Raw genomic sequence first — 16359 nt, 5'->3', positions numbered from 1 at the left:
ATTTCAGTAACAAATTATAGGTACCCATTTGTTTTATTTATTTGACATAACTAATTTTTACAATATGATAATAGTAATATGTAGAACAATAAAAAAAAAAAAAAAAAATCATAATAATAATACTAGTCGACGACCGAAGACGCAAAAGAACAACTAGACGGCATTATCTGTTCCATGAAAGTCCCAGAATATTCTTGGCCTAGAAAAAAAAAAAAAGTATAAATAAATTTAAAATGTACGATCATTTTCGGGTTAGATAATTTTGATTCCCAATTGATTAAACTTACCGTAGACACCGATGCTGTGACGACGTCTTTGGCGAGCTGAGCGTTATTCTCGAGCATTGTATCTAATTTCACGCATTCCTCGACTGCTCTTCTCACAAAATTCCACGTATCGTCGTATCCTTGCGATCTGTCTTGCAATAAATGCAGTTCACTGGACTTGTAAATAGTGGCCAAGCCTATACGTCGTGTGTACCACCGTGTCTGTGTATAATTGAGACAAACACACGAATTAGTAATAATAATTGTAACGCGGTCATATGTTGCGTCGGAATAAGCGAGACCGTTGGAGTAATTATTCGTCTTATTATATTATATTGTATCCGGTTCGGATTAGAATAAAAATTTCTCGACAGATATTTAATTAGGTATCAATAAAAAACTGAAAAAACGAAATGTCTATCGAGTCTTATATCGATTGAAATGAAATATGTTCCCAACAAAACTATCGAGACAAACGAGACGACATCGCAATAAACGGAATTTTACACGTTGGTATTTATAAAGTACCTATCCGTTTCTCATCATGAAACATTAAAACGACAGTTTTTAATTTCGAGTGCCTAGCCAGAAGAGTACGAGAGCAAACGGAGCACCGAGGATTTCATCGATTGTACGATTTTCTAATGCGGTAAGATGACCCTTCGGAATCATGTCGTTCGGTCGGCGAGTTCATAAATATTGAACGGAAAAAATCGTATCGGCGGGACGCGGCACGACTGACAGCTGTACCGACACATATTTTTATTTATTATTACACGTCATGTACGTGCAGCACACAGTACAGGTATTTGGAAACTGATAACGATGTTATACGCACGTCTATGGACCGGTCGCCCGCGTAGTGACAGACGTCGTTGACCAGCGTCATCAGGTTGGACAGAGCGTGCGGAGCGTTAGACGGTTTGGACAGCAGGGCGATCGCTTGCGGCCACTGGTTCAAATACGGTTCGAGCATCAACAGTCTGGTCTTGATGGCGTTCGTCAGGAACGCGGTCAGCTCAGCTTTGCTGTGATCAAAAAAAAAAAGGGGGGGAAAAAAAAAATGCGGTAAAACGCGCGGAGAAGCGCGCGCGCGCGCGCGCGCAACCGGTTCGGCAGGGTACCAACCTTTCTTCTCTGGGGCACGCCAACGTGCCGTCTCTGAGGAGTCGGGACAGCGAATCGTTGCTGGCCGAGTAAAAGTGCAGCGCCAACTCGGCCCCCGGGTCCCGGAAAAGGCCGTGCACCGTGTCCGGATAACCGAGCTCTTCGGCGCCTATACGACCGGACAAACAATATGTGACTGCGGTTAGTTTATGTCCGCGTTTAGACCACTATTGGCGTGTAATCACTAATTAATTATTATTATTATTATACTATATTATAACGTGACGTGTACTGCACACCACGCCCAACGCGCCGTTTAGCCGGGACGGGACAACACGACGTTTGTAAAAGGCCATCTTTTTTGTTGTTGTTGTTGTTGTTGTTGTTGTTGTTGTTGTTGTTGTTGTTGTACAGTGTACACTCGATGATATCATTATCAGTATTCGTCGTCATTCGTTACAGGAGTGCGATTAACGCGGTAAATAATACGTAACACTGCGGAGCAGAATCGTATTTTTGGAATTCCTTACAATTGAGTAGACATGTTCGGAAATCATCATCTAATATGTCTTTCCAACGAGGGATAATATGTTTTATGGTGTATAATAGGTTGGATATGATCATAACCGCAAATAGACCAAATCGATTTTTGGTTTTTTTTTTTTTTTGGTTTTGAGTGGAGGCGACTTAAGTTCTCCTCCCAAAATAACATAGATTTAAAAGCGAGGCGTACAATTTTTAATTATTATAATTATCGTCGTACAGATTCAAATTAATATTTACTCATTAAATTACATTAAATATTTATCGATAAAATAGAGTACATAGCTGAAAAACACATATAAAGGTTAATCTGTGCTAAAGTTTTACTAGGTCGGGCCATGAATCACATTATTCTTTTACCGTACGTTTTCTATGAAAAAAAAAAAGTTTCTTTTATCGGTGCGTTTGAATTGCATACTATCTTCTAGAGGAGTCTGTCGAATTGTATGCATAGTTTTATTAATTATTGAAATATTTTGTAAGCAAAAAACGAAACGACTTTGAACGGAAACTGTCTGTCAGCAGTGTTACTGTGTTAGCCTAGAAATTTTATTCAAATAATATATGACGGATAAATAAAACTTTTATTTTCAAAAAACAGTTCGGATAAATGTATTAGGTATAAAATAATTTTTACCTATATTATATTTACTAGCTGTTATTAAGTTATACATCAATTAAAATCAATCCTATATGAATAGGTTCACAATGTAAACAACTTAAAATTAATTTATGTTTTTTGAATCTTTAGTTTCCTAACAAAATGTATCCAAGTACATCAACATTTGGTTTTTAAATACTCATTCATATTTAATGTAGCTTTATATAAAACATTTTTAGAATAAATTTCCAATATTAATGTATGAGGAACCTTTTATTTAATCGTGAGCATTTTTATCTAAAAAATAATTAGACAATTTTCAAATGTTGATGAATATCTTAAAAAAATTGAAATTTAAACATCCATAAAAAAAAAATAGTGACCATAGATAGTAGATATTTACTAATTACTACTAGAAAAATACAAGTACACTGGAACTACATGTAATTTGGCTTTTTTCGACATGTAATTTCGGATGTAATCTTTATCACTTGGGTTTATATCACTGATAAGATAAATATAAAATTATCGACCTACCTGACGTCTAACAGTATAATAATGTGATGTATTAGTAATTATGTTATACAAATAAGTAATATATATAATATATATATATATGTAATATGTATATATATATAATGTACATATGTTTATTGATTGGTTACTTTTTTATCGGCGACAGTACCAATTATTACTTTTTTTATAAATTCTTAACAAATTAGGAACTAGTTCATACTTAGGATGCAGTCTCGTATAAACGTTAAGTATTTTTGGAGTGTTTTAGAACATTTTTTATTTTATACACAATTGAAATAATAATAAAGATCTACCAATAGTAATCGGTTTGGCCCACACATTCGGGTAGCGTATTAAGAAACCCAAGACACCACAGAGCGATTTCTGTTTACCACATTATATCGTTGGCCCATTTCAAATATCGCTCACTTTTTTTGCTATCACACCTGGGCACCTGGGCAAAGGTGTTGTGAGAGAAAAAGAATAATTGAAAAAATTTGAATACCTGCAGCTACAGTATCCCGGGACCATCCATGTCGGGGAACGTGCTGTAGAGAAGATTGAAGTATCTTTATTTTGACATCCCTTTCGTAACTATCACCGTCACTATCGTTTTCATTCTTCATTGATTGTCCACTGCCGTCGGAATTACCATTGCCGTTGCTGTTCGGATTACTGGTACCACTGAACGGTCTCAAAGTCAACTCTCCGCCGATATTCGGATGAAACGACGCGCGAAAATTATTCGCCCTGACAATAGTGCCTGTAAAGTACAGAAAAAACCACAAAAACAAAACGCATAAACAACGATGATATAATTTTCGTAGATAGCGGCTATAACTAGAAAATGTGGTAAGTACGAATATGATGTAAATACTTTATTTTTGACACATTTTGTGCAAACCGTCTCAACTTAGATAACATTACAATTATTAGCATACTATACTCAATCTACTCTAAATTCAAAATATTAAAGAGTATCTATCTATAGGGTTATCCGTCTTAAGATATAGGCAATATGATTCTTTATTCTTCTATAACTAAACATTTACATAAATAATAAATATGCAATATTATAATTCGTATTTGAACTCTCTATCTAAACTTTAAAAAATTTATAGTATGTGTACTCTATTATGTTAGACTGCATATATATAAAAGCCCTGAGCGATCAGAACCGTAATATATAATATAAATTGACTTGATATGTTTAACGCGTAGTTTACACCGACTACCGTTTAGCTTATAGATGGTTCACTCACACCGTTTCAATAGAAAATATCGTGATCTCCGAGTATATTATTGAAACAAATAGTTTTTTTTTTATTATTATTTCAGCATTGTATTTTAAATTCTGCGGATGAAATGAAACTCGTAAATCATATAATATACCCGATTTAATATAGACAAGGTAGTAATGGTTTCTCCTTTGACTATTTTGTCCGATAAATAATAACTTAAGATATTATATATAACTACTGCACTGCCATTAAAACCTTGATACGATACAAGTACGAAATGTAACATTAAAACATGCGATATAGCTCTGTAATTAAAAATGAAAAAAAAAAATTTTAATTCATTTTATGAATCACTTTAAATTACCTATTTTATTGCTATTTATATAATATCTAGTAGATAGAATAGCAGTTTGTTTATAAAATATAAAAATTATAAATTTTAATATGTATAATATGTACCATTATATAATATATAATATGGAAAATCAGTTCTGGACGAACAAGACAGAAAATCAACACATATTTCTAAGCATAGTTTATGTTAAGTAGATATATTTTTGTTATATGTATTTTTAATTCAGTAGATACTAGATTAATCAAAAATGCCATATGTCATAGTATAAATAGCTTAAAAATTATGTAATTAAAAATTTTTAAATCCTAACGATTTATACTTTGAATAACACCACATTTTATAAAATTTTATTTTAGAAAACGTGTAAAAAAAATTGTTCTCATATATTATATATTCGATATTTTTAAATCATTATACGTAATAATTACTTAAAAGGAACCAAGTATAAATGTTCAAGCTTTAAATAAATCGAAATCCAAGAAAAAACTAAAATAAGTTATACATTTTATATATCTATAAATTACTTAAAAAGCCAATATAGCTTATATTAGGTCATTTAGCTCTATAACACACACAGTAAAATATATAATTTAATAAAATGTAAACATTTTAATCATTGTTATAGAGAAACAATAATACAAAAAGTTGGCTAAAACCTAAAAAGTATAAAAACAAATCATCATGTGTCTATTTTTATACTTCCCTACTATTCACGTTCAATTTAAGACTAAAATATATATATTTATAGATTACTATTGTAATTAAACCATGTAGAACGTAGATGTACATTTATTATTCCAAACTTTAAACAAATAAAACTCACATAGGTATATACCAAATTATATATTTGTACTAATTCTTTAAACCAAAAAATTAGTATTCAATAATATAATTATAAGGTGCAATCACCTTGTAGGTTTTTAAGCTGTTTTTACTATAATAACTTTAAATATGGATTACTATTGTGTAATTGGCTCGATCTTGGGATTGTAAAAACAAATATTTCATTCCCAAACTTTTTTGCATTATACATTTAAATCTATAACACTATTAAAATAGTAAGTAACACAGTATATAATATATATAAATATAAAATATAACAAATACACACTTAAAAATAAAAATAATAAGTATATTATATTATTATATTTTAAAATACAACTTATAAATAACAAATACAAAACAATTTTCTTTGTTATCATAAAAATAGGTAACTTAAATTTAAGAGTAAATATAAAAAATATACTAAATATTAAATCTAAATGTTTTACACAGAAATTCTTTAGTCTTTAATAATGCTTTTCAATAAATTCAAATTTGACTGCACTAATGTAATAGTAGTGTAAATCCGTGATAAAATATCTCTCTTTTCATTTTTAGACAAATCTGAAAAGTTCAAATTATTTACTTGCATTATATTGTTTTTTTCAGTAACAATTTCACCATCTAAAACTTTTTGTTCAAAATTGTGCTGTTCACGTGCATGATGGATAGTATTTTGAATTTTGTTCACAAATTGTTTAGTTTGGTTTAAAAATTCTTCACCCAGATTCAACTTTTCATTGTTATTGATTGATAAGAAGTACATAAGTGATATAGCGCCTAAAATATGTTCTTTATTGTTTTCAATATAGCAACCAGGTTTCTCAGGAATATTACAACATAATTGAATAAGTTCTAAAAGCGTTATTCCTTGAAAATATCTAAGAGCTTGATTTGATTTTAATTTTAATATAATCAGATTTTTCATCTTAATAATCAATTGGTCTTTAATAGAAGACTCCAATGGTTTTAAAAATGCATACTTAAGAACTACATATTGAGCATCAGTGCTTAATTTATCCAAGAATATCATTAATGATTCGATTGATTCCTTCCTAATATTCAAATGTTCGTTATACACTGAACTATGTGCAGCTTCTAATAAAAAACTTTCGTGATATTTATTCAAAGAATGTAGTGGAATTTCATTATTTTTAAATTTAGACAAAATTAATTTTGCAAAAGATTTTCCAAAATTATTGTTATCATATACAGACATGGCTAAATTACAACATTTTTCTAAGACATAAAACTGATTGTAAATTTTAGGTCCCCATTGTATACCAGTTTTAAAATATAGATAAAAGAATGAAGCCATATGTAGTTCTTGTTCCTTTTCATCAAATTCAAATTCAAGTAAATAAAAAGGATCATAAATTATACTAGACAATAAGTTTAGATACTCAATCGGATCTATGTTAGCACGTAACACTAAGAAAGCAATTCTAGCAAAATAATGTAATAGTGATTGTTCAAGTTGAAAATGTTTCTTTAATTTAATTAAAAGTCGTATTATGCTTAGCAAAATTTCTCTTAAATTTGTCACATCCATTCCGTTTAAATTATTAAAAGTGCTAATCAACAAATATTCTAAGGATGTTCGATTTGGATTTTTGGTATTCTCTAAAACAGTTACCACAATTAGAACAGATGATGATAATTTACAATCATCTACTTCAATTATATCCAAAAAATCAAAAATTACCTCTTGATACTTTTCATCATTTGCCATTTTAAGTAATTGCTCTTCACAAAAGTTGAAGTAATCAGGTCTATTTTTAAAATTTTCTTCTGTTAATCCCTTTCCAAGTACATCTATTACTTCCCCAGTATATTTTATATTAAAGCTAGTATTAGATAAAAATTCTGATGCAACATTTATGTTGAAATTCTTCATGCTTGACAGAAAATTATCAAATTCTTTATTGATGTCCATTTTGTAAATATATGTAAAAAACTTAATACATCACGATACATCTAAAAGAAAGAAATTATAACAGTATTACCAGCAATATTACCTCATTTGTTTTTATATTAAGAGTTTTTTTAATGAAACGTTTTTTAAACATTAACCACAATAGACAATTTGTTAAATTTTTGATTTCTGATTACTCACAATTTTTACAGACCAGATTTTTTCATCTAGCACTTAATCAATAAAAAATGAATGTATTAACATTTTATAAAAAATATTGATAACAAGTTTGATTTATATTTATTAAATGAAACACTAGTAATTATAGTATATAAAATAATAATTACCTTGCAAAGTATCTTATACAAAGTCTAAACAGTTACAAATATGAAATAATATGATCTAACATTTTATATGTTTGATGCAATTTTTATGTTTGGTAAGTACTTTTTTTTTAATTTCAAATATGTACATCATATATAAAATTGAATTTAAGTTTAGTTTACTAGTAAAAATAAAATTTAGTTATTTAACTAAATTGATTTTAAACAACTTTGGTGGCTGAGTTTCAGGTTCTTTATTTATTAAGAACCAACATAAAATTATATTGACGTGTAAAAAGTGAAATGTTATCACTTTATTGATATAATATTAGTATTAAAAATTCTATCAAATGTTTTTAAGTATACTTTATTTCATATTAAGTAACATGCTAATTTCAAGCACAAGGTTTAGACACCCTCAATTCTCATACCTATCTACTTAAATTACCTATGACATATGTTATAGTTGAACCACAGTATCGGTGCCACTGATGATATTAATTTATTATTCCAAGGTAAATCAATTTATGTTCACTGTTTAAAATTACATTACAATGTTGAATAAAACTTAGTATAAAAAATAATAAATTTTTTTATTTAAAATAAACCTAACAAGATCAGATTTAAGTATATAATTAAAAATATACACAAACATTTAAGTATGTCAAATACATTTTAATAATATTTTTTTTGTAAAGTTAATTAGTTTTCTTGTAAATTAAACAATGTTAAAATATTTAAAGTTTATTGAAACAATCAAACAAATGGAAATATTGATAGAGAGTGCCTACAGAATCACCATAAAATGCTTAGACTAATATCAATTGATTTCATTGTCATGTTATGTTAGAAATTTTAGCCATTCAAAATCTGGACATGAGAATAAATGGAAAAGTTAAATGTAATGATAAAATAGAAATTGATATATTATGTACTCAAATCACTTGAGATGCTTTATTACACAGAGTGAAAAATTATAGATGTAACAACCAGTATGCATTATTATTAGGGTTTGGATTTGAAGGCAAAAGTTTTTTTTTCAATAATTATAATAATAATAATAATAATAATAGAAAGATAATTTTTAAATAAAAATGTATGTCATTTAATATTTAAGATGATGAATGTGTTTTTTTTTTAAATTTTTTTACATACAAATGCATTTTTGATTTATAAATGCCTTTTTTGAGTTTAATTTTCAATGGATTTGATAGTTTTATGCACAACATGCATCTTAACAGTACAAATCGATAAAATCTTCTGAAGACGGTGCATTATTATTTGTCAATTATCTTTTATGGGTTTTATTATTGGTTATATTTATTGATATCGCTTAATACTTTATCAAGTATTTGGTATGACCAATTAATTAAACATTTATAAAAGTACCTATCCATACTATGTATCTATAAATTAAAATATGTTCATAATGCATAGATACTAGATTCAAAATTGTTCTACAGTCCAGAATTTTTTTTTAATACAAGCTAGTTAAAATATACAATATACAAGCTATTTAATTTTTTAATAAATTAAATGCTTTTTTTTATTAATTATATTGCCTTTAAATCCAAAACCTAATTATTACTGTCAGTTATTAATTTTTGAATCGACAGACAAACAATATACAAGTAGATATTATAAGGTATTTACCTGCTTTCGAAAGAACTCTGCAAAACATGGCCAATTGTTCTTAAAATCACCAGCTCGATAAATTTTGGTATTTTGTACGTTGTTATAAGGTTTGGACACTAAGAGTCGTCGAATGAAATAGTTAGAAGAATTATAGATACCTAGAATAATAGTATTTATTTATAATAAATCATTAAGAATAATTAAGTATTTATTAAGAATATATTTTGAATACGGATTATAAGTTAAAGTAGCTGGTATTTAACTTACATGAGTCGATCAAAAATTTAATGACAACTAACTACTAACAAGTAACAACTGCAGGAGAGATAAGCGATTACTCTGATAACGCTACTGTAGGAATGAGTGATATTGGCACTGAAGGCCAGCATTGCCAACGTCTTTTGCTAGTCATGGTCGCGTGATAACAGAATCTGATATGATCCCTCGACAAAAATGCAGATCTACCAACTACGAAATATAAAAAAATCTCATTTTAATTTATATATTTTTAAATTTAAATATTATTGTATGGTTCAAAATTGTAAAAAATTCTTACCTAAGAGACGTTTTCTAGGAAAACCATGAGACTTTGAAAGATCGAGTGACGGACGTTAGAAACTAATTTATTTTTCGCAACTGTAGAATTTTATAGAAAACAATTTGACCTCAGTGAAATAAGTATGTTTAACTATCGGGTAACCGACAAAACGCAAATGAAAAAATATCGTATTCTTATAAACCTTGCTTACGAGTTTTCTGGAAAAACCACAAGAGATTTCCTGCATATATATACATACCCTTGATATTTAGATGTTGTAAACACAACAATATTCAATAGTAGATTAGTAGATCTACACATATTATAACAGATTTAAGACCCGACTGAAAAATTCTTCCACGGGCCCTTCAAAAATTGTAATGCATAAGTAACAAGAAATTAATAGTTAATTATAATTTACATTTTAATTAATGATTAATAACTAAGTATATGTTTTATCATGAAAAACATTTTTATAGTTATATTCATATTTATAATACCTAGTTCCAAGTAGTTAGTAGTTAGTACTTTGTATTTAGAAATAACTAATAATGTTTTAATCGTAGTAAATTCGTAATCGACGGTATTCACCATTTAGGTATTATTATAAATCCAATTTTTTTACCATGACCATTCTGCTAAAAATAAATGATATTTTCAATATTACAATAGCATAATAATAGTAACATATTCATTATTGATGTATTATAGCCTTAAGAAGACGTTAATGTATTTTATTCAGATACTTTTGATTTAATAAGAATGTACATTTAGTTAGTTAATTAACAATTTTCAAAGTAGTTAAATGATTACTAAATGCTTTTTTAATGTGTTTAATAGCATTCTTGAAGTTTATATATAATTTATTTTTATCATTAAAATTAAAAATTAATTAATGATACAAACATACATTAATTCATATTTAATACTCTAAATAGAATTTTTCCTAATGTGAATAATTAATTCTAAACAAACTACTAGTTTAGGTCGTAGTTGCTAAAATGTCAACAGACTTATGTAATACATACATATATACCTACATTTACATCTGTAATTGTGGACAAACCGTAAATAGCACCCAACGAAAGTTTAAAATTGTAAATTGCGCCCGGAACTTTTCAGGTATAAATTTCTATGTTGTAAATTTAGCAAGAGGACACAACGAGGAGGCAACTATCACTGTCCTCCTAAAATTTGCTTGTTCTTTGGTTTGCTTGAAATAAATAAATTATTAAATTTATAATTTTCGTTAATTATTTCATTTTATTTCTGGCTAAATTCAGTTCATATATCCATGTTGTTGTGTGGTGCGAAGAAAACGTACAAAAATATTAGTAGGTAGTCACCATACGTGTAAAGTCATTATTATCATAACGATTTTAAACACATTTGTACATTTATTAGTGTAAAAACTTAACGATAAACGAATAAATGTACTTAAGTATTTAAAACAATTATTGATAAATTCAAGGTCACTTAGATACATATTTTTAATTTTTATTCATCTATTATATTTTATTGTTTTGTTAAATTGTTTATTTAATTTTAAAGTTAAACATAATTTATAATATTTTGATTTACATTTTTTGTATAATTATATGTATGCAACAAATGATTTATCATTGTTTGATAAATAGACATTTACTCAATGCTTTAGCAAAATTATAAATGTAAATTAATAATTTTTTTTAACATATTATTAACAGAAACATTTACTTACAGTGTATAAATCTATGTTTACATTGTTTTTAAATTTGAATACATTAAAAAAAAAAAAAAAATACTATATAAATTATAAAATTATAATTATTACCTTAGTGTTTTAAATTTTTTTTTACTACATCTGTAATACCATTAAAACCTATACTTGGTTTTTGTCGTTTAAAATTTGTTGTTTTTTGACTTTTTAAATTGAGAAAAACTGGTTGCAGTTGAAGTGAATCCATATATATTTATCTGGAGAAAAGTTATCAGCTATTGTAGATATTTAAAAATAATTACTTTGCCTAGTAAAAATATATATTATTTGTATATATACTATCAATAAAATGATGTAATGAATATAATATTTTTTATTTTACCTTCATTTTCATAAACATGAATCATTTATCCTAGAATTATAAATCTCTGTTGGTTTTGATCTGGCTCGTTATCTGATTTTAACATCCGCCTATCTAGTTTATTGTAATCAAAAGTTCTACCAAACATTTCTAAATTGCAAATTCCTTGCGCAGAACGCCATCCTATAAAACCTATTAAAACATTTTTAAATCATATTATATAAGAGTTAAAAATTTACCCGACGACGTTATGGGAACGCAAACTGGTGATGGTACTGCTTCGATCAACGGCTGAATTATATCTTGTTTACGTAGTTTTTGTCTTCTAAGATCAATAAAGTTTTCCGGTAGCCCTAAATTGACAGCATGTTCGCTCCACATCTACAAACATTTGAAAATTCAGTGACTAAAAATTGTATTTATCGCGATATTTTTGCAATTTTAACCAGTTTAGTGTTTTACTTGTTAAATTCTATCAATATAATATATTCTATTTCATAATCGATCTATCTGTAATAAATATTATATATAATAATACCTTATCTGTAGGTATATTTTTTCACCATGGACTGCGTTCGTGTAAGTATAAAATTATAAATAAACAAAAAGGAAAAAAAAAATCAAAATTCATAATACTCTGTATAAAAGTCAACAATCATTAGACCAGCAATAGCTGGAGACATGAAGCATTAAACGACGAAACTCTGCGTAAAAAGTCAAATTATAAATGTGCGAGGAAGAAACGTCGTTTGCAATAATTTGGCACTATTTTAATCAATGTTGAGCAGAGTACTCTAACTAAAGTTAGGATGTTTTTATTTGTCCAAAAATTTTGTTCACTATTCATATAATTACTAAGTTTTTAGTATTAAATAAAATGTGTACGTTAATAAATTTTAATTGAGTAAAAAAAACATAGTGTTAGCTCTCTGATCAGACGTTAAATCTTGTTAGGCTGTTGAGTGTAAATATCTACCTAGCAATATCGCTGATAGCCCATATACCATCAGTAATTTCTGTAGGCTTAAATGCTTAATTCCACTAGACAATAGTGTATAACAGTGCTTTAATAATATTATTTCTATTACTATTATCATTATTAGTCATAATATGTATGTATGTTACGGTAAATGATGTTAAATGGAAATTAACGTTATTCACCGGTTATTAACGTTATTTACCAAATATACAGGTAATTATCGTTATAAACTGGATAATCACGTTAATGACCAAATACACAGGTAATTGATGTTATAAATCAGATAAGCGCATGAATCTCAAATACTACAATTTGAAAAATTATGTAAGTACCCAGATATTTTTAAAAATAGAATAAATGCATTATTATTTTTTATTTATTTTTACAAGTTTTACTCCCATGACATTTAATATAACATAATTTTTCAGCCCCAAGGTAGGCACAATGCTTATTATTATTACAACTAGTCTTGCAATGACAACGCTGGTACCTTCGAGGGCTCGCAACCGAATTATTACTAGCTACTTCCCTCAGTGTCAACTGTCTACCATCTGCTAATTTTATCACATTGTCCATGTCTAATAGATTTTATTTGCAAACAGCTATTTTTGGCACGTGAAATAATATTTAAGAAAACTATATTCCGTACTTATAAAATAATAAAACAAATTTTAATTTTAATAGTATGTTTTTTCATTAAGAATTAACTTACAGAGTTTGTATAAATCATGTTCAACTTGAGTGACAACTGATAGTATATTTTGCATAGAACCACGAGCTCTATCAACGTTTGGTATAAATGCACATACAGTTAAGCCTATTTCAAGCTGAGGAAACTTTTCTTTAGAAAATTTCATCATTTCCTCTCCTTGTTTTTCTAAATTTTTTTTTGAATTTTTACATGCAATACAAATATTTTCTTGACAATCATCAAAAAAATATTTAAAATAATTTTCAAATATTTATATTTTAGTTTTATTTTTGTTATATTTAAAATTCGGAAATTTATCGTTAAATAATTAAAAAATATTTAAGTACCAAGTTCCGAATTTTTTTCTGCGATTTCTATGATTTAATTTCCGATTTTGTCTTCTTTGATGATTGGTTCTTTGGTTATTTTTTTAAATCTTTCGCAATAACCTCTTTTATTTTATAATCAGATCAAAATTTCCCAAATCATACGGTTATTAACGTTATTCACTAGAAAATAACGATAATTCCCACATTCGTAGGTAAATAACGTTAATAACCGGCGAATAACGTTAATTTCTGATATAACATCATTTACCGTAACATGTATACCTAATTTAAAAAAAAATTATAATATGTATAATATATATACATTTACCTACTTGGAAAGTGGTATTAACTGTTAGGTAGGTATTGTTAATTCATTAAAAATACCTACCTAAACTATCTTATTTTTTAAATTATGATGAAATAGTCCATTATTTTAGAATAAACTTTATAGACTTTAGAAGGATAAAATCAATAATGCAGGAAAATTAATCTCAAATAGACCTGTTACCTGACAACCAATACAAATTAATTTTCAGTTTTTATCATTTTATTATAATCGGTATGTAATAAGGTATAAGACCAGTAAATAAATAAATAAATAAATAAATATATAAAATTAGAATATGTTGAATGTATCTTAATTTATATGTGGTATATATGTGTTAAGTAGAAAACCATTGCTTTTCAATCATTAAAAAATAAATGCTAAAATAAACGTTGAAATACACAAAGTCTAAATATGGCTTGATAGGTGATTAAAAAATACTGTAGATCCGAGACTGATAATTTTTTTAATAAAACTACAGTTACATCAAGTACCTATATGTAGTACCCATACCTAATAATACTTATAAGTTATAATAATAGACTGATACATTACAAAAATAATGGTGTACCTAGTGCCTACTATATAATGTCTTGAATTTCAAGGAATTATCAAAAATACGTTTAAAAAAAAGAAGGAAATGAAGGTAACGTTGTTCTATAGTTTTGTTGTTTAGAAGGTGTCAAATGTACATCGTAATAAAATACAAAACTAATGAAACTATAAGTAATACGCTTACTTTTTCCACGTTGTTTTTCGAATAAAACCCCCACCGTTCTGGCCATCTAGATCGCAATTCATTTTCTCTGTTTATTATAATTTTTCTGCATTAAAAAAAAATAAAAAAAAAAAAATATATTAAAAACAAAACGCTATTTCTTTTTAAGTATAAATAAAATTACAAGATTTAAATTTTTACTCACAATCTACCGTCACATTGCACTTTATCTATCTTTTTATTCTTCCTCCTTTCCTGCTGTTGTTGTTGTTGCTGTGGTTTAACATTATTATTTTTGTTATTACTATTTGACTGTTTCGGTTCTTTATGTAGTTCAGAGTTGGAAATTTTCACTTCAGTGCCGCTGTCTACGACAGAGACGCCATTTTCACGTGCAATGTGTATCATTATAATAAAACTGACAGAACAAAAACGACGAGAATACCCAACCACTACACCATGTTATCATGTGTAGACATTATATAATAAAATTTCAGTCATTGACCCAACATGTTGCTAAGAAACCAAAACCACCAAAAATACATATTATTATCTCATTTATCAAAATTAACATCGTATTGAGTTTATAGTGTATTACACACACATTGCAACAGTACCGACTATACACTTAAGGTGAAGTATTTGAATCGTCTAATATTTTGAGTGAGTAGGTAGGTAAAAATAATGTATCCTATAAAATTAATATTATTTATGAAATATAATTAAAATTCGGTAACTTAATTGTAAATTAAAAAATAAGTAAGTACTAAGTAACGATTCTGTTGAAAAATGTACAGTATAATATTAAGAGTATAAAAATAGAAGTAATAGATGTACACTGAGTATTTTGTCATGAGGTAGATCAATTATTATAAATGTGTTAAATATGAATTCAATGATAAATTAATGCATACAAAAGACGATTGAAAATGGGATTGTATATAAATATTTAATATAATAATATACTTATACGTAATAGATCCAAATCCTAACGTATCATATTTTTGAATTACAATAAAATAACTAAAATAATAATCTTTTGTTTAAATATAAAATATTGGCCAAACTTTAAAATAAAATAATCAAATGTCTATACAAAAAAAATAAAGTTCTTACATTTTTTTAAAACTTTGATTTCAGTATAATTGAATTATTTATGAGGAATATTGAGTTAAATTTTCAAGCATTAGCTAAAAAAACGTAACACTTTTTGAGTACAAAATAGATTTAAATTCTCGTAATTTTGACTAATTATGTCAAATTTGAAATTCTAATGCTTATAAAAAATTTTATCTATGTATCTTTAATATTCTTAAATTTTTATAGTGTAAACATATAAAGAATTTTGTATCAAGTTTTTTGGCTAATTAAAAATGTTTTTATTGACAATAATTG

General features: G+C 27.1%; 2 protein-coding genes across 6 annotated transcripts; both read right to left on the bottom strand.

The window, feature by feature from the left end:
• Positions 1-30: 30 nt before the first annotated feature.
• Positions 31-9690, bottom strand: LOC112601509 (ubiquinone biosynthesis protein COQ9, mitochondrial). Of its 3 annotated transcripts, XM_025349173.1 has the most exons (7): positions 9592-9687; positions 9343-9482; positions 3539-3796; positions 1395-1542; positions 1105-1294; positions 288-488; positions 31-199 (listed from the first exon to the last, which is right to left on the bottom strand). In XM_025349173.1, exons 2-7 carry the CDS (start codon positions 9368-9370, stop codon positions 164-166), a joined length of 861 nt encoding a protein of 286 aa, XP_025204958.1. In that variant the 5' UTR covers positions 9371-9482; positions 9592-9687; the 3' UTR covers positions 31-163. The 3 variants fall into 3 exon arrangements, with proteins under 3 accessions (XP_025204958.1, XP_025204956.1, XP_025204957.1); XM_025349171.1 differs by lacking the exons at positions 31-199; positions 288-488; positions 1105-1294; positions 1395-1542; positions 3539-3796 and adding an exon at positions 5845-7428 and having other exon boundaries at positions 9592-9690; XM_025349172.1 differs by lacking the exons at positions 31-199; positions 288-488; positions 1105-1294; ... (2 more) ...; positions 9343-9482; positions 9592-9687 and adding exons at positions 5845-7074; positions 7157-7240.
• Positions 9691-11687: 1997 nt separating this feature from the next.
• LOC112601530 lies at positions 11688-15395 on the bottom strand. Of its 3 annotated transcripts, none has more exons than XM_025349203.1 (5): positions 15170-15395; positions 14986-15070; positions 12162-12303; positions 11944-12114; positions 11688-11868 (listed from the first exon to the last, which is right to left on the bottom strand). In XM_025349203.1, exons 1-4 carry the CDS (start codon positions 15370-15372, stop codon positions 11969-11971), a joined length of 576 nt encoding a protein of 191 aa, XP_025204988.1. In that variant the 5' UTR covers positions 15373-15395; the 3' UTR covers positions 11688-11868; positions 11944-11968. The 3 variants fall into 3 exon arrangements, with proteins under 3 accessions (XP_025204988.1, XP_025204989.1, XP_025204990.1); XM_025349204.1 differs by having other exon boundaries at positions 11688-11818; XM_025349205.1 differs by having other exon boundaries at positions 11944-12105.
• Between the last annotated feature and the right edge of the window lie 964 nt (positions 15396-16359).

This window comes from Melanaphis sacchari, unplaced genomic scaffold (genome assembly GCF_002803265.2).
Source record: "Melanaphis sacchari strain LSU unplaced genomic scaffold, SCAv2.0 Contig79_pilon_pilon, whole genome shotgun sequence".
Lineage (NCBI taxonomy): Eukaryota > Metazoa > Arthropoda > Insecta > Hemiptera > Aphididae > Melanaphis > Melanaphis sacchari.
Note: the sequence above shows the minus strand (reverse complement) of the source record. Positions and strands in the feature narration are given on the sequence as shown.

What these genes read in the sequence shown, in the direction of transcription:
- LOC112601530 (XM_025349203.1), bottom strand. Translation starts at nt 15,372, where the DNA reads ATGATACACATTGCACGTGAAAATGGCGTCTCTGTCGTAGACAGCGGC. An exon ending in GTGCAATGTGACGGTAGATT is followed by an intron (nt 15,071 to 15,169) that starts GTGAGTAAAAAT and finishes TTTTTAATGCAG; the next exon opens with AAAAATTATAATAAACAGAG. An exon ending in CGTTCCCATAACGTCGTCGG is followed by an intron (nt 12,115 to 12,161) that starts GTAAATTTTTAA and finishes ATGTTTTAATAG; the next exon opens with GTTTTATAGGATGGCGTTCT.
- LOC112601509 (XM_025349171.1), bottom strand. Translation starts at nt 7,387, where the DNA reads ATGGACATCAATAAAGAATTTGATAATTTTCTGTCAAGCATGAAGAAT.